General features: G+C 38.9%; 1 protein-coding gene across 5 annotated transcripts in view; it reads right to left on the bottom strand.

The window, feature by feature from the left end:
• Positions 1 to 18,925, bottom strand: part of tanc1b (tetratricopeptide repeat, ankyrin repeat and coiled-coil containing 1b) — a 168,612-nt gene that overhangs the window by 24,775 nt on the left and 124,912 nt on the right. For all 5 annotated transcript variants that reach the window (XM_049484700.1, XM_049484701.1, XM_049484704.1 and 2 more), the window contains 3 exons: positions 10,174 to 10,405; positions 8,261 to 8,427; positions 1,302 to 1,909 (listed from right to left, as the gene is read on the bottom strand). In XM_049484700.1, coding sequence (XP_049340657.1) covers positions 1,302 to 1,909; positions 8,261 to 8,427; positions 10,174 to 10,405 — 1,007 coding nt within the window. The remainder of the gene's footprint in view (positions 1 to 1,301; positions 1,910 to 8,260; positions 8,428 to 10,173; positions 10,406 to 18,925) is intronic.

The following is an 18,925-nucleotide window of genomic DNA, read 5'->3' as shown; positions in this document are numbered from 1 at the left end:
AAATATTTAAAGTCTTTATTCCTGGATGTCAACCAAAAGAACCTTACTAATACAAAATCTGTGGCCTTTGGCATTTGGCAATGATGAATGAGTCTGTCAGTGCCTTCAGAAATAACTGCCCTTTCACTGAAAAAGAGATTGCATGTCTGCCAGGCTCACCATTCGAGTCAGAATCTTGGCAAGTGAGGTTATCAGCCTGATGAACAGGGAGATAAAGTCTGTAGTGGAGATACACTGATAAAGCTCAACTCAGGAATTGAGCACAACACTGCTACAGCTGATGCAGGATTAGTTCAGAAAGAATAGTAAGTGTGTACTGTACTGACTTCTCATTCCTGTCTGTCCACAGTGAAACTCTTAAAATCCAGAGAAATGAAATGCAAGTATGTGACGTTCTATCTCTGTGCAGATCTGCCAGTGTTAACATTGTTCAGATCAATAATGTAAGTCTAGCTGTGAAAAAAATGAGAAAAATGGGAGCTAAAATTAAATATTAACCTTAAATCAAGAAAGTGTTCATATTTAATTTATTGCTGACTCTCTGTAAATCAATCCAAACATTGCGGGTTGCAGCTCAAGAATGCTTCTGACGAAGACAGAGAGAGAGAGACAGAGAGAGACAGAGAGAGAAAGAGACACACAAACAGAATGTTCTCTCTCTAACTCAAAGAAAGGTGGTGAGTTTGCTGTTTTTTTTCTACTACAGAAAAAAGTTTGATCTAGGAACTGACAAATCCCCAATGACAACATCATTATTATTGCAAGGCGTTATGACTGATAAAAGTGTGTCGAGTGAGTAGACAAATGCCTTTTTATTAAAATGTTTCAGCACTGATTTTCTTTCTCTATTTGAAAACTATCCAATTTCAGGGACATTTTTGAAGAAAAGAAAAACACACCATTTTATTCTGCCCTTTAGACAAATTTAACACCTAGATTTAGCACAAATTTAACTTTAGCTAAGATAAAAGATCTATAAAAGTCTTGTGCTAACTTGTGATAAGTCCTAACCTTTAAAGTTTGCAGTTTTTTGGGTGGGAGGTGCTGTGAGAAGGTTCCAGGAGTTTGACATTAAGTCCTGCACATAACATTTCGGCTAACATTTCAGCCTTCAATCCTTCTTCCTTCCAAAACAAACCCATGTGACATTTTACAGAGGCCAAACATTCCCATCTTACACTTTCGTGTCAATGGCATTGCATCACATTACATTTAGAAGACATTTCCTAGAGCAGACATTTACTGGCATTATTACACTAAGACAGGACACTTTCTACGTTCATTACATTATTGAAGCTCACCTGGAGTCGCAGAGGAAGTCTGAGCTTTCACCGTCAGCTCTCCACACGAGCCACTCTCTGAAGGACGGGTGACAGAACATGCGTGTCTTATCTCTGCGCTTGATCAAGAAACTGGAGAGCATATCCATGCGCTGCTGGAAATCATCCCACTGAAGGTCTCCTCGCACACAGCCGGCGTTTAGAGCCTGGAACAGCTGCTCGTCCGTCATCGGGTGCAGAGACGCCAGGGCCACGTTGAGGATGGGCACGGCGCGCTCAAACGCAGAGTTGCTCATGAACTTCATGTTGCACTGCAGCAGGTACAGCTCAGAGAGGGAGACAGGCACCACCTTGTAGCTGGCACTTTTGATGACAAGGTGGCCCCTCTCAAACAGGTCCAGGGTGAGTTTCAGGTAGAGATATGACCCCTGGCTGCGGGAGATGAGGTGGGAGCTGACCTTGCCCACAATAATGGGGTCAGCCTTTCCGTTCAGAGAGATGTTGTTCAGGATGTCACGGCTGCTGTTGATACGGTGCTGGATGTAGGCGTTCAGGTCTGCGCCGATCTCCTTGTTATCGGGAAAGTCATCCAGGCTGATCGTAGTAAAGGGCAGCAGACTGGTGATCTCCTACAGAAATGAAGATAAACAGAGATATGCTTCTTCATACAGTCAAAAGGACAGGGGTGGAAACTTCAAGTTTGGTGAGAAAATAGGGTGTTGAACCCTTGAATGTTTTGAAGTAGTATGTGGGTTGGGGTGATAAGGTTTTATGATTTTAGTATTATTGTTATGGCAACTTCAATATACTGCAAATAACTAGTTATAGTATTTGCTCATTTAATATCACTATTATGAGGTGCTAGGCCTACTTTATTGTAGCGTGTTTCCATCACAAACTACCTCAGAGTTAGTTTGCTTTTGGACTGGACTAAATGAAACCACCTCCTCCTGAGGGTTTTGGTGCAGTGCAGAGTCTGATTTAACAGGACAAAAAAGTACAAGAAAACTGCCCTAATGTTAGTGATGGACAATATGATCTGACAATATGAATTTTTTACTTCAATAATGATATATACAATTATTTTAACAACTAGCATGGCACTGTTGGTACATGCTCGAGTTTCTCATTTGGCTTATTAATGTTTAAGTTCTTCTCCATCATGTTGTTTTCATGTTGCAAAACTGGACAGGGCAGAATCATGTGACTACATACAGAGCAGCATGTTTTTCAGAATTAATTTCACAATTAAAAAATGAACAAAGTAATAATTGACATGGGTGAGATTATGTCAGTTTGAGGTTTTGAATTTTGATTTTGATTAACTGTCTAGCCCTGTCTAATACACCTATAAATGTGTGCAGGCGATTTTAGGTACAGAATACAGCGCTTAAAGAGAGCACCAGAGGTAAACTACTGTGAGCAATGACATTTCCCTCAGGTATGCCAACTACAGTTTAAGACACAAACACAATTAATAATACATAAAACAGGAGCACAGTTTTGAATGCTATTTATCTTCTGATTACAGAATACAAATGAGCTTCCCATAGAACATTCTCTAATATAATGACAACAGGATGCATAGATACAGAACTAACATAGGTCTTTAAGGCCCTGTGTATTCTATCTAACTTACACTATATGGACGAGAGCATTGGGTCAACTAATTATTTACCATTTCTTCTAAAGCTTCGGTGTTTGGGCAGTTTTACCACGTCTAAGCCCCAGAGTCTGCTCTATATTACAAAATCCAACGCAAACGGAGTTCGCTTTGACCAGTGTTCTGTCAAGTTGTGCTACCTTGTCAAACCATGCTTCCCTAGTGTATATTTAAAATCTTGGTAAAACACGCAATCAACCGGTGATCTGATTTAAACCTATAGTTACTTACACAAGACAGCTAACCTTAACTAGCTGGTGTAAACAGAGCTGTAAGCTGTTTAGCTGACAAGACTTCAGCTTCAGCTCTATCTGTGGACGGTCCCAGGAAATGAACACTATATGGACAAAAGCATTTGGACAACTGATTATTCATTGTTTGTTCTGAAAGTATTTCTATGTCCAGTAAAGACTTTACCCTGGATACCGTGGCAAGACATGCACCAACAATTTGTCCTCATTATGTCACCCATAATGTTACCCTGCTAATTGAACCTTCCCACTCTGCTCTTACTGGTGCAAAGTGCAATTAATGAAGATTACCCACCAGGCTGGTCCAATTCAGCCATTAAACCTCCCACATCATAAAATGACAGGTGTTTCAGTTTCATTGTCCAACCCCTGTACATGGTCCATTTACTGCTTTATTTAAATGCCAATCCAAGGACTCATTATTTGCAAAGGAGTTGTATAGTGTACACTGTATCACAAAAGCTACGGCTTGTTCACAAACCCTATCCATGATTCATATAACCAAACAGTCTAAACCATTAGATAAAGAGTAATCTCTTGGGCAGGTCTATCTCTCTCCCTCTCTCTTTTATCAGTCGGTAAGAGAACACAGAGAAACAGGCAGGCCATGTTAAAAGCTTTCTCCCCCTCTCCTCTGCTACGGTATTGATGTCCTCTGGGTGATTTATCTGCAGAAGGTCAGTGGGCTGTATGGCTAGACTGTGTAGCATTGCATACACACATACACAAGGGGAGATATCAGAACACTGTGCAAAAAAGAACACACACTTCCACACTTCCCCACACACACACATACTCTGTCTGCAAACAAAGGCTTAAGAAGTGACAGCCTTCGGGGACACTCACACATTACAGCCTGTACAGATATAAAGAAAACAGATAGCCACACACCAACACAAACACATATCTACTGATCTAGAGCTCACACATGCTCTCACACATGAGAACACTGTCATTTGCACCAAGAGCACTGAAACCCACCAGGCCAGCTGACATAGGGACATACACTCTTTATACCTCACAGTGCAGAAGAACACAGGAACAGGCAAATGCACTGAGAAAGAGAGCTTAAAGAGAGCACTAGAGGTAAACTACAGTTAGAAATGACATTTCCCTCAAGTCTACCATGTACAGTTTGAGACACAATTAATAATAAAACAGCAGCACAGTTATTACAGAGTTTAAATGAGCTTCCCACAGAACATTTTCTAATATCTATAATGACAACAGGATGCATAGATGCAGAACTAAAACACAGCTCATTAAGGCCCTGTGTATTCTATCTAACCTACACCATATGGACAAAAGCATTGAGTCTACTGATTATTCACCATTTCTTCTGAAGCTTCTGTGTTTGGACAACTTCACCAGGTCTAAGCCCCAGAGTCTGCTCTATTTCACAAAATCCAACGCGAACGGAGCCCGCTTTGACCAGTGTTCTGTCAAGTTGTGCTACCTTGTCAAACCATGCTTCCCTAGTGTATATTTAAAATCTTGGTAAAACACGGAATCAACCGGAGATCCAATTTAAACCTAGAGTTTATTTACACAAGACACAAGGAACTTGTTTTTCTGTAGTATTTTCTTTTCTTAGCTACTGCAGACAATGAGGGTTGAACAGTTTTATATGCAGCATGCATATACAACTCAGAGAGACCTAGGCCTTCTGTTATTGTCCTCTCATTGGGCCCTCTCAGTGTGATGTGCTGTAAGCAATCCGATGAGATAGTGGTCACTCCTTTAGTTGTGTTTTTTTTTTTGTGTAGACAGTTGTTTTTGAGAGAGTGGACAATGGATAGATGAGATGGTAAAAGCTAGCCTTAGCTTCTAACCTAGCACGAGTCCCTGTTTGCTCTCCAGGCTTTCTCTTTCTCATGTTCGTCTGTGCTGACAATTGCATAATCAACAATTCTTGTATTATAAAAGCAGGTAATTGAGTTTGGATACAATCAGATATTGTTGTGCAAATCTAAATTTCTAAACTGAGGACCAATTAGCTTGAGGATGAGACATTCAATCCCAGCAGATGAAATGTTTTACAATGAGGCAAATGTTTATATAGAGGACAATAACCATGGATGATCATGAGTTTTCAGTATGTTCTGTGTTTACTGGCATTAATTGGAGTGTGCCAACAGACCATATTAATGTGCACATTTACACTGACGAACACATTCAGGAAGATTAGGATCAAATGCTGTTGGATTACAGGAAAGAAAAATAAAAGCTCTACACTCCTCATTAACTGTACAATAACCACAAGTGAGCAAGCTGAAACTAGAGCTTAACCACAGACCCCTGTATAAACCAAACCCGCTCCTCTATAAACCCACCACAACAGCATTACTTCACCTTCTAGCCATTCTGCCATCTTTTAAGTTACCACTTAACAAGGTTTTAACCAATTTGCACTGAATTGAGGGTAGATCATGCACTTTAGAACTCCCCATGGCCCAGATAGGCCCAGTCTAAACACAGATAGCTCTAGACTTTAATTGTTTCCATATAAATAAACATAAATACTCTGTTTAGATGTAAAATCCCTACTGTTGTAGACTTTTTACATTTGTAGACTTTGTGATTAAACATCATCTGTGTTCTGTGTCCTTCTTTGTGGCATGTTGATGTCTCTATTTTTAAGGTACTATTGTCTCCTTTATTGTCTTCTGAGACAGATACAGCTCTGGAAAAAAATAGTCTGAATCAGTTTCTTTGATTTTGCTATTTATAGGTATATGTTTGAGTAAAATGAACATTGTTGTTTTATCCTATAAACTACAGACAACATTTCTCCCAAATTCCAAATTAAAATATTGTCATTTAAAGCATTTATTTGCAGAAAATGAGAAATAGCCTAACAGACTTTCAGACTTCAAAAAAAAAAAAAAAAAAAAAAAAATCATATTCATAAAGTTCCCTGGTTTTTAATCACAGGTTTTGTGCATCTTGGCATGTTCTCCTCCACCAGTCTTTCACACTACTTTTGGAACTTTATGCCACTCCTGGTGCAAACACTCAAGCAGTTCAGCTTGGTTTGATGGCTTGTGATCATCCATATTCCTCTCCAGAGGTTTTCAATTTGGTAAAATCAAAGAAACTCATAATTTTTAAGAGCTGTAGATTCTCAAATCAAGAAAGAGGGATTTCTCTGTTCTTAAAAATATCTGAATTTATGTAAAAGGGATTGAATCTAAGCTTCAGAGACTCATTCTTATAGTATCGTTTACATAAAGCTAATGCAATCAGAATCATTAGATGATGAGTTCGCAAAACAAGCACATGAAGAGAAGCGAAGTAGGTTATGAATCTGAACAGTTTCTAGAATTCGAGTAGCATTTCCTGCTCTAAGACACCCAATTAACATTTAAATTAATAATAAAACAATTGAAACAGATTTCAACTCCTGATCCCCTGAAGTATTGCTAAACAGCAAAACACTCAGCAGTCCATGGTTAAAATACAGTCCCTGCCTCTGTGTGTCAGTGATTTGTGCACATTTAAATACTCCAGAGTCTCAGCTATAGACTGTGATTTTAAGAGTGCAGTTGCACACAATTCTGCCAGCTAGTGAAGGACACTTTCTTATAGAGCCACAGACAGCTGCAAAGCCTGCGCGTCAGCAGAGCCGTGGGTGAGTCCTGTCAAAACAAAGTCAATACAAACACATATTCATACCTTTTCCCTCACATCTGTCCCTTTCTATTCTTTCTTTCCCAGTCTGAAATTCCTCAGTTCAGTTCTGTTGAATTTCTCACTGTTACAATGTCTGTTTTCTTGCACAAGCTCTATTGCTTATAATGACAAGGTGACGAGGTGTTTTAGAAGCTGGTCTCTTTATTGGGCAGGTCAGAGTGCGTGTTATAAGTGTGCAGCAAATACCATCATGGGTGACCTAACCTAACTCAATTTCAGAAACTTAACAGCTACCAGGTCAGACAACAAATAACCTTCTGAGCTGTTATTCCACAGTTAACTGCTCAGCAAACAGGGATTAAATTGAGAGGCAGGGAACATTGATATGGTATTGCATATTTGGTATTATATAATTTGTAGTACAACAGACACACTACTCTGGAAAAAAAGAGTCCACTTAAAAATTATGAGTTTCTTTGATTTTACCAAATTGAAAACTCTGGAATATAATCAAGAGGAAGATGGATGATCACAAGCCATCAAACCAAACTGAACTGCTTGAATTTTTGCACCAGAAGTAGCATATAATTATCCAAAAGCAGTGTGTAAGACTGGTGGAGGAGAACATGCCAAGATGCATGAAAACTGTGATTAAAAACCAGGTTTATGCCACCAAATATTGATTTCTGAACTCTTAAAACTTAAAAAAAAATATGAACTTGTTTTCTTTGCATTATTTGAGGTCTGAAAGCTCTGCATCTTTTTTGTTATTTTTGACATTTCTCTTTATAGAATAAAACAACATGTTAATTTTACTTAAACATATACCTATACACAGCAAAATCAGAAAAACTGATTCAGAAACTGAATTGACCTCTTCCAGAGCTGTATATTATAATACACATGTTAATTAATCTATTCTAACATTTAGAGACGAAGTTCATTGGCAGGAAGTAGGGGGAAGAGTGAACAAAGAAACAGTGCTTTATCCTCAACTAGCATCCTTAGCTGTGGTGTTTTTGAGAAAGCCACCATAGTTGCTTAGCAATCCAACTATTTGTCCTTACTATGTCTGTGTGTTTTCAGTCATAGATGCATTAAATGCAATAGATCCATTTCAATGCTGTGCTGTGGCTAAAAAGAGTGACCTTATTTCTAAATTATTTAGAATTACACTACAGTTTTACAGTAACTGTAACATTCTCATCATGAAACATTAAAAACTAAAATGCAAATACTGGTGTTTAGAAGTACAGGGATGTCCACTGGTCACATAGTTAAATGCCTTTCACAATGAGTGTATTAGTTATTTTACATTTACATAAACAAATCAAGAAATAGTATTTAAAAAAAACATTAAATCAATCACATTATTTCATTTTTATATTAAGTTCAGCCTACAAACAAAAAGTGTGTAAAAAAAAGTTCCTCACCTGTAAACTGACCCGTACAGTGATGATGAGTTTGAGCCAGGTGGGGAACTTTGAAATAATCTTGGTAATGAATGACGCAATGGTGTCACCATAGTCTGGCTTGTGAAACTCTGCTTCGTTCAGCCCATCGATCAAGATGACGTAATCCTCTTCTGGAATCTTTCTCTCTGATTAAAAGTGTGAGGACAGAAAACAAATTAGTGTCTCAGCGCTTTCAGAGAGTATACAACAATCTGGATTTACTGTTCCTGCAAAAACACAAGCAATTACAATATAAGTTACAATAAAAGTGAATACTTTATAACTGCAGAGTACAAGTAGTGGTGTTCAGGTGTAATATCAGGGGTGCCAACACTATAGAGGTGAAAATGTAAGCAAGAAATGTAAGAAATGTGAACTGTCAGCTTCTGCTGTGCATAAACTGGGTAAGAGTGTATAATTTAGGCACAATTTTTTAAACAAATCAAATCAATTTTGCACAAACTGCACTGAGGCTGCCTGTTCTAAAGTAAAATGGGTCTTTTCTCCATAAATCCATACACTGTGAAAGGTTAATAACAACAACACTTCTTCACTTCTTATTTCTACCTGATAGAAACGAATATGTTCATGACTGAACACATGGCAGGTTTCAGACCACTGCAGGATTTTACATTAAGAGAGACACATTCCAATCCACTGCAGCAGATTAGACTGAATACGAGGGTAAAGGAGCTACGGCTCAACCCTGCCTTGCGCTTTTGCAGAGGGATGCGGAGAACATTTAAAAATTCATTACAGAGAGACGTGAAGATCTGAAGATGTCTCCCCGATCAAGTAGTCAGACTGGATTTACTCAAGGAGGGAAAATATTTTCAGTGAGGGACAGATCAAGGCCAAGCTGGGTGTATCTCTGTGGATGTGTGAGTGTGTGTGTGTGTGTTATTGCTTCTTTTTTGAGCTGTTTTAAACAAATAACTTTCAAAGAACAGCCCTCACCAAACCTTCTAATCAAATCCAATTTAATCTCCTTCACAAATCTTTCTGTACACTCTTTTAGTGCATGATGATCTGATCAAATCAATATATTTTTCCCCTTATATGAGCCAAGACACAGCGAGCTATTCATTTCAATTATATGGCAAGGGGTTGATGGAGGGCATGCAAACAGCGGTTTCTGTTACCAGCAGCTCTCCAGCCTTGCCCGTTGCCGCCATATTGATTCTCAGTCTTTTCCATTTCCATCATAGAAACAGCAGGTTTGTTTATCCATGTCTTGAACCTAGCCTCCCACAATACAGTATTGATTAAGAGTAAAGCTGAGGGAAAAGACTGGACCCCCTATGCTCAACAAACCAGAGTGACCCTGAAATGTGTGTAATGCTGGTTCCTTTCAAAATCTAATACATTTCTCAGCTCCTCCTTGTCAATTTGGACAGCTTAGCCTGCCAGACAACTTCTTTTCTTTTTTTTAGAAAGAGATTAACTCTTTTCACAACAAGAGTTTAGAAATGATGGTGGTTGCCTCAGTAAACCTCTTTCCCAGGCTCTTACAGGGAAAATCATAAAATCATTTGATTATTTTAATGCCAGGTTTGTTCTTCTAGAAGTGAAAGACTAAGGAGAGCATAAATTAGCATCAGTGTCAATTAGCCAGATGCAAAACAACACATTGAAGTCTATTAGCCTCAGGCGCCGAATTCACCCCACTACAGATCCATCCCACCCCACTATCTCTTCAATACATTAGCATACAGCCCTCACCAACTCACAGGAAGAACAGATAAAACATGCATATCAAAATAACAGTAGTAAAATATAATCTAGAATGAAGCAAATGCCCATAAATCCATAAGCCAGAGGAATTTCTCTACAGAGTAGGGATTAATTCAAGGATTTATTAACAGATTATCAGATTTGTTATATTTTTGTACCTTTGCGCAGGTTGATAAGAGGCTCCAGTACGCCCCTGCGGAAAGCAGCCATTGGGTCCTGGACGCAGGAGCGCAGGCTGAGCATGCTCTGAAGGTGTGGTTCTTTCAGAAGGAGCTCCCTAAAGGCCGTGAGCTGGTGGGATCTGCAGAGAAGGGCAGCGATACTGTGCACAAACTCAGGCACAAGACAGGTGTAGGTGTTGTCAGCCTGGCAGTAATGATATGCAACCACCTAGAAATAGAGAAAGAAGAAGAAAGATTAGCTGTATTATTTTAATAACATTTAATAACAAGTCCAGGTATTGTTTCAGGTGCCAGCATCACCAGTCTGAACACTGCAAATCCTATGACATACATACCTGATTGTCTGTGATAATGCTGCACCATATTGGAAAAAAATTACATTGCAAATGTTCTTTTTTCGATAATATATATTGCAATATTAAACAATGCAGGACCCAGCACTCAAAACAGCAAAACAACAGTAATCAGTCCTTGAATCAGGCATTTAAAATGGCTTTTTTAAATAAGACCCGTAATACGAGGTAAGAGGTAAATAAGAGCATTTTTTGGGATTAAAAGCGTGAATTCATGTGTAAATGGAAATATCTGCACATAACTGTGCTGGACTGTGCTGGACTGAGGTGCACAGCTTTTCCGCCAAGCACATGCCCCACAACAAACCCCCTCACCCCCCCTCGTGCTTCTCAGGCAGCAGCAGCCTGTTACTCACCCAGACACAGAGACAACGCTGTGTATCTACTTCTTGTGTCAAGAATCAAAACATTGCAAAATGACGCGTCTGATTTAATTGCCTTAAGTGATATCACACCTCCTGCGATGGCAATGCTTAAACGATATATCATGAAGCCCTAGTCTGTGATAATACAAAGACAAAGACAGAGCATGACTGGATAAGCATTCTTTATGTGCCATATACATTGACAAACAGGAAACACAGCGCTCCATTGGCTATGCTTCGCATAAAGGAAAAAAGTGACCAAGCACCTGCTTGTGTGTCCTTTCATGCAGTGATGATGTTTTTTCTAGATCAGGAAACTTTAATATGTGCCCAATTATGGGTGGACTTTCATTATGAAGTGCCTTCTATGCCACCCCGACTAAATAGTGGCCCTGGATGAAGCCAGAAATCGAACCCACAACCCTGTCATCAATATCCTGTTTGTTAACCACTGAGCCACCATATTTTTACCACCAGAAAACAATAAAAAAAAATCTATTTTTTTAGTTTTTTAGTTTACGACATAATTTAAAGAGACAAACTGTGCCAAAATTTCTTGATGAACAGACCAATAGAAATATAAAAGTTAAAAATGACCTTAAACTCTTTTTACTTTTTTTTCCATTTGCAGTTTTTTTTCTCTACTTTAAAGTGGCTGTTTTGGAGATACTTGTTTTTCATTGGATAGCGATGATATAATAATAAGAGGACAAAAATGCAAATTATTTTCTGAAAAATTATCAAACCAGGCACACAGCTAAACTAACCATCACTTCACCTCTTGAACAGTAGATGCTCTGATTGGTCTTTCTCATCGTGCTGAAAATGACACTGAAACCTTGCTGAGTTGGTGAGGTTTCACATGCACTGAATACCTCCTGGATGCAATCTTAAGTGAAGCACCAGGGATGTTGACTTGAGAGATCCTTCCCAACCTTTTGGAGTGTTTTTCTATGGAATAATAATCTCTGAATTGTAGAATTTCTGAATATTGCTGCCTTTTCAAAACATATTTTTGTGTCAACAGCCAATATTCACGGCTGGGGCTGCATCACGCAGTTTGCGAGCCATCAAAGGAAGCGATGCTCTTTTCAAACTCAAACTGTAAACAGCGAATCTAAACAGCTGCTTTTAAAATGCAGACTCTTGCAGGAGTGCCTTCAACATCTTGGTACCGAGACTTGGGAGACTACCCCTTTTGCAGCCCCTTTACAGATGAGAGATCATTCATCTTAACTTCCTTCAGGAATTCTACAGAAGAGACAAGAAAAAAGAAGAAAGGGGAGGATGAAAAGAGGAGTGGATGAATAAAAAATGCAAAGGAATGTGCCTCCTGCTTGCCCTTTGGAAACCAAAAGCATTTACAGATACAAAGATATGGCAAACAGTAGAGCAGCGGTAACATGCCATTATAAAATATTCAGGTAATGTTGGAAAAACATTTGAACGCAGTTCTGGATGGACTAATTTAAAGTAGAGTTCTGGTACTTCTTAAACCGATCTAACACCTTCAAAAACAGTCTAAGTGAATAGATAATGTAATGGAGAGACTCTACTCTGAAGGAAAGAGGTGTCCTTAAAACTGAGTTCAACATAAACCTTCCTCATGTTTCTGACTCGTATGGCCACAGCACTGGCAAAGAACCTGTCAGAAAACTGCAAGCCAGCAGAGGACCTTAAGGCATTAGCCTTTTGTAGGTGCTTCTTAATTTGCTCTGATTTATTAGTGAAAGGCATGTTTGATGGTGGTATTTCCCATTTGGACAGCTGGGGTTAATAGAAATGGCTCAATTTTCACCTCAAGGGAAACTCCTCGAGCCTCTCACAGGCCCATTACAGATGAGCAGAGATCATCCATCTTCAGGCTCCTTCAGGTGAAAGAAACTCTTCCATTTTCACTAAAGAGAGAGGCCGCTTGATGTGTCTAAAATCTGATTTATAGTCAGTGTTCCACACAGGGGCGGAGGGGGGGGGGGCTTCTTTAGAGGTTCAGTCTTTGCCTCTGTGTAACAGTCCAAAAATGAAGGACTTTTGAGAAGCACTAATGGTGTAACAGTACACAGAATTATGGTTTTGTTCACAGCTTTGTTTGGGCTTTATTGTTTGGTATAATGGGAAAAAGCAAGAACCACCCCCAATGCATGAGGCTAGGTTTCTTCTCATTTATGTCGATAACAGACATTCATGCAAGTTACTGTTTGTTCCACTTAGAGAATCACAGAGTGTCCCTAAGGTTCTCTATATCAACACATATTTTGTGATGTTTGCTGATCCATCTTTTCTTTTGAATTCAAGGATATTAAAAATAGTTTCCTATACTGTTTTTGTTCGAGTTTCTACTGTCCAGGGAAGACTTTCTATTAGATAGTACTGCTGTGAGGACCTGATCGCATTTAGTAACAACAAGAACACTACTAGTAAGCACAAAATGTAGTATGATTACCACCCCAACTCATTCACAACAACTTCCTAACTCTTATCATTCCAAAAGTATTGGATGGAGTACCATAATTTCAGAGTTGAACAGTTAAACAATCCAAACATTTATAGCTTTTTTTTAAAAATATTGTCAAAGTTAAAGTCCTATTTTTTTATGTTTCAGCGTTACAATTTTTAGTATTGGTAGCTACAGCAGGTGATAACACATGCCGTATTCTGGGCATCCAAAACAAAACGAAAACATGGCTACACATAGATATTATAGACGGTACTGTGTACAATTGATTTAATGATGCCTAAACTGACAGAAATGGCAATAAACTGTAGAGGACCACTATTTTAAATACTGATTATGTGCAGTGCAGCCATCTTTGATTCTTTGATTCTGTAGTTTGGTGAGGTCAAGTTGGAAATGTGACAGTTGAATCCAGATTCAAATGGAACACAGTGCAAGTGCTGAAATGTTGTTTCAGAACGAAAAAATGCATCATTAAACCACAAATTAATGAACGCCAATTTACGGGTCAGTGGAAGGCAGAAAAAGGAAAAAAACTTTTTCTGCAAAGTTTATGTAAAACTTTTGGATGCCCAATGATTTAAAAGAAGAAGAATTTAAAATCTTTATAAAGTTTGTCACATTAGGTACACCTGTAAGCATTCTTGTGATCAAACTCTGAAATTAAACAACTGAAAATTAAGTCAGTAATTCCTGACAGCTTCACTAACAGTGAAAACAAAACGAAAAATTATGCATTTCATAATAACACAGTGTCTAAAATCTATTTGCACTTGGTATCTTATCAGACCCCCACAGATGTAAGTCTAGTTCTTCCCTACTGAGAAAACCCAACTCTGTGAAAACAAATCCTCTAGCAAAGGAATGCATATTAATGTCAGGATCAAAAGTCACCTGTCATGCAACAAACACTCCTTGCTACCATCAAAGCATGCCAATAAGCAAAACAGAAAGGCACATACGCCCTCCGAGAGACAACGGCTCAGGAAACAGATGCATGAGATGAATTAGAAATAAGTGGGAGGAGGAGAGTGGAAAGAAGAGGAGAATGAATACAGCTATATTCACTTTCAGTGTGGCATGTTTGTTCTCTGTCAATCTAGGCTTGATCTGATCAAAGAGAGTGTCTAAACACACATCCAGCACTGAGATGTGTGTTTAGACATCTTAGTTTATAATTATTTTGGCTTTATTATTATTATTTTAAATGGAGCGGTAAAAGGTCCCTGAACTCCCTGAAGCGTATCACAGGATGCATTTTTCTAGAAAATAGAAGAATACTCCAGGGAGAGCTGGTGTTTTAATGTGTTTAATGAGATCTGAGATGCAGCTAGGTGTAAATGCTGATGGGGAATTAAATGATTTTTTAAATGAGGGAGAAGAACAAAATGAAAACTTCTTAGTTGGTGGAGATGGTGGAGCAGGTGGCTCAGTAAAGCTTGGTTAAGCCCACTTTCTACTGCCAGACTTCTCCAAGCTCAGCTTAACTGGAGTGGTTTCTGAGCCAGCGTTGTGTACAATAGACTGGGAGTTCTGGACGCCCAGCTGGGTCAAACAGACATCCATCTGACATAACGCTGAGATCTTTATCCACCTCACTTGTCCTGGACTAAATATAGCGCTGATTACGGAGGGAACACACTCGAGTGCCAGACGATCTGAAGCAATGTCCATCGATCAGACTCTGAGTCTGAGATTCAATCTAAACTTTTCTTGTCATGACATGTCCTCATCCACACTCTGCGTAAGGAACAGAACTAAAAAGTAAATACAGCTTTATAAAAACTGCTTTTACAAAGTTCTGCTGAACAGCACCATATGTGAGATCAGCCTCAGGAGAGAAAGAGCGAAATGGAACGGACAGGTGGTGAAGCACAAGCTGTAGAACCACCGGGCTGAATCTTAGCAGGATGCGACTGCTGTAAACCATCAGGAAACATGACCACTACACAAACAAACATCAGCACCGTCAACAGAAATCAGTTATCATCATCTTACACACAATCACGCTTCATCATCTTACACACAATCATTTTTAATTGCTTTACCAGAACTAAAGAACCAGCACTTCTGTCATTTAATGATTATTCAATCAATTAAACAAAACAATAAGACAAATGAAGGCAAAGCACGGTTTGATTCGCACAATTTCCTCCATTTGTGCTAATTGTTCGCTAATTGTTCAGTAAATAAGGCTTCGCATGTTGCAAGCGCTGCTCTGAGAGCAGGCACGGTTCTCCATCCCAGCTTCTTCTGAGTCCTTATTGCTCCTGTGGGTGCAATTCACTACCTTAGACCAAATGACCACCTTGCCAAGCTGTTGCCATGGCAACACACAAGCAACAGCAGGTCCCCAGGAGAGGCAGTTTATACATCATTTACTCCTCATAGTGAGTGAGTGACAGGTGGCAGTTTGGTCTATCACTGCATAGATGAGACACAGGAGTGATGTTCCCTAACATCTCTCACACTTTGGCTGTAAAAGAACTGCAGTCGTGCACTCCACAGTGCATTTCTGCACTTTATTTTCAGGAAATGTAGATTTTATAACAACAACTCTCCTACTCTGTCTGAACCCTCACTTTCCTGGCTGACAGGCTAAAGTGGACCATACAGGGCGTGTGAATGAAATTAGGATTCTACACTCAAAGGAAAGTAACAAAAGATAAACAAAAGATAGAAGTTGTGTTGTTTGCATTTACTGTAATCAGATACTAATTAGCTTGAGTTGCTCTAAATACACAATAATGCTTCTAATACACAGTCGCATCAGAATATAATGACCACCTCCTCGTTTCTACACTTACTGCCCATTTTAGAAGCTCCACTGACCATGTATAAACACTTTGTAGTTCTATTCCAACATACTCACGCTGTTCTTCAATGGGAACGACACCACAGGACCACCACAGAGCTGATATAATTTGGGTGGTGTGTTGACATGGTGGCACTGTGTTAGTGTGTGTTTTTGCTGGTGCGAATAGATCAGACACAGCAGTGCTGCTGGAGTTTTTAAACAGTCACTGTACGTACTCTCTTAGACACTCCCACCTACAGTAGATAGTCCACATTGTAGATGTAAAATCTGAGACTAAAGCTCTTCTGTTGCTGCACAGTTTGTGTTTGTCATCCTCTGGTGCTTCATCAGTGGTTTTGCGGGATGTTGTGGCTTAATATTTTTGGGTTGGTGGGCTACACTTGTAAATATCTGAAGATGCCAATGCCAATGCCTTTATATACACATTTATAACTTATACAGAACTTTAAAACTATTTTTTTTGTCAATTTCAATCAAATTTAAAAGCAGTGCAGCCGGTGGCGGCCAATTGTAGCAACATGGCCAAGTGTTGCTTAATTCATTTCTGGCATACAATATCAGGTCAGCAAGCGTTGGTTGGAAATATTGGCCATATCGATATCAATATAATTCTGATTTATCATGCATCCCTAGATGAACCCCTATGATTCTTAATCATTTTCAATCACATAAACAGGGATGACTCACAGCAATGATAATCAACATCAAATGACTCATAAGACATAGTCCTAAACTCAAACTCAGAGGCAATTCCTCACACACACACAAAACATAACACACACAAAAAAGCCTGAGAGCAGGGCTGATAAAGGAAAATGTGTTTTCAGGGTTTAATTACTGAGCTTGGCTCAGGAACGAGCAAGAACACAAAGATGAGGCACGACTGCCCGGACCACACACTGGCCCGTTCAAACCATCAGGCAGAGTTTCAAAGACTGCAGGAACAGAACATGTGTAAGTGCATGTGCACTTGTGTCATTTCATCAAATGGCGCAATCATGTGCAAGGCTTAGTTCTACCTAGAATCCCATCAAAGCGTCATTTTGAAAATGATGTATTGCATTTAGAATGTGCACAATACATCCTAGCAAACAACCAGCAATTTTTATTGAGAGACAGAAAAGAAAGACAAGAAAAGCAGACAGGGAGATAAGCAAAAAGGTTTTTTTTAGGTTAGGGTAAGACACGTAACAATTACTGCCATCATCAACTTTGAAAGACTGATTTACTGAACACACACACACCTTACAAATACTAACTTTCAAAAAAGAAAAGTGGCACCATGAATGCAAGTAGTTAACAAAAATATGAGGAAAAAACGTAAAGACAAGTATCTTGTCCGTGTTTGACTTGCACTGAGTATAGAAAAATGCAGAGTAGACCACATACCATCCAAGCACACTCACTTTCAAACTAACATACAGCAAACCATTTAGCTACTTAAGCTATCTAATTAACAGTAGCTTTCTGAACAGGTAAGGTTGTTAAATAGAAAAACCTACTACAGAACTAAAGATGTACAGCATGAATGTTCTTCACAGCGAGTGCAGACATCAACAAGTTCACAATTTGCAACCTGCAAGGCCAAAATAAGCTGGGGAGGTCAACCCTCAAGGAGTTCGGAGGGACAAACAATTACACACTTAAACATCTATTGCATTACTGAATATGGCCAATCTTAAGAAGCTAGCAAAAGAGCAGGGGGTTAGTATATATTAATATATTAATATTAAAGTAGCAGTCCGCATTATTTTGCTTCTAAGCTAAAATCAAAACCATTTTTAGTGGAGAAGGGATAAAATATTGTGTTTAATGGTACCAGTGTGCTGGAACAACCTTCCCTGCTAAGCCTAATATATTAATTCTAAAAACTGTAATGTCGAGTCGCCTTTTGCGGGAGTTCTTCTGGCCGTGTCACGAGCCTTTAAGTACTTACATCACATGTACAGGCTCTGAAAGAGGATCCGGCTCAGTTTTACTAAACACAGCGGCTGGTAGAGCAATGGAGACCTCAGAATGGGAAACTCAGAGCTCAGTAGCTCGTGCACTCATAGTAAAAACAAAGTATGTAGTTGAAGTGAAGTTTCTGACTGAGCGCGACCTCTCTCTCTGACTGAACATAACCTAGAATCTGATTCATCCGCTCTAAAAGGAGACTGGGCGCATTACACCCGCCCAGTTTAAAATGATTCTTCAGCATGCTTGGTGCAGTTATACATTATAAAACCCAAAACTTCAATCAGCTTTAAATACCATAATCCATTTTTGAAATGTGAGAATTAACATACTGTATGTGAGAATTGCAAGTTTATGCTGTCAATTAAAATTGTAATCAACCTAAATCGCAATCTTATAAACAGAAAAAAAAACCTGCAATCAGTGCATCTTTACACAACCAGGATTTGCAGGTTCTTTAAACTTTAAACCTTTAATGCCTGGTGTATCATAAACATGTGTTAAATCCAGGTGTATCTTTTGTGATACATATTCTAATTTTTGGGACCTCTGCAACATTAGTGTGAGAGTTCATCTTCAAACATATAACAAATACTATATTAATCAGGTATCACAAATGTTTATTAAAAATGTCTAAATAATAACTAATAATAACACTTTTTACACATTTTTAAAGAATTTAACTTTTCTGCCAATTATTTGCTGTTTCAGGCTTTAAAGTGTTTAAAGGATCAATCACTGAAAGCTCACAAAGCTAGAAATATCAGCAGGCAGTGGAAGG

Source organism: Astyanax mexicanus, chromosome 11 (assembly GCF_023375975.1).
Source record: "Astyanax mexicanus isolate ESR-SI-001 chromosome 11, AstMex3_surface, whole genome shotgun sequence".
Classification (NCBI taxonomy): Eukaryota; Metazoa; Chordata; class Actinopteri; order Characiformes; family Acestrorhamphidae; genus Astyanax; species Astyanax mexicanus.
The sequence above is the reverse complement of the archived record's forward strand: the minus strand, read 5'-3'. Positions and strand labels throughout refer to the sequence as shown.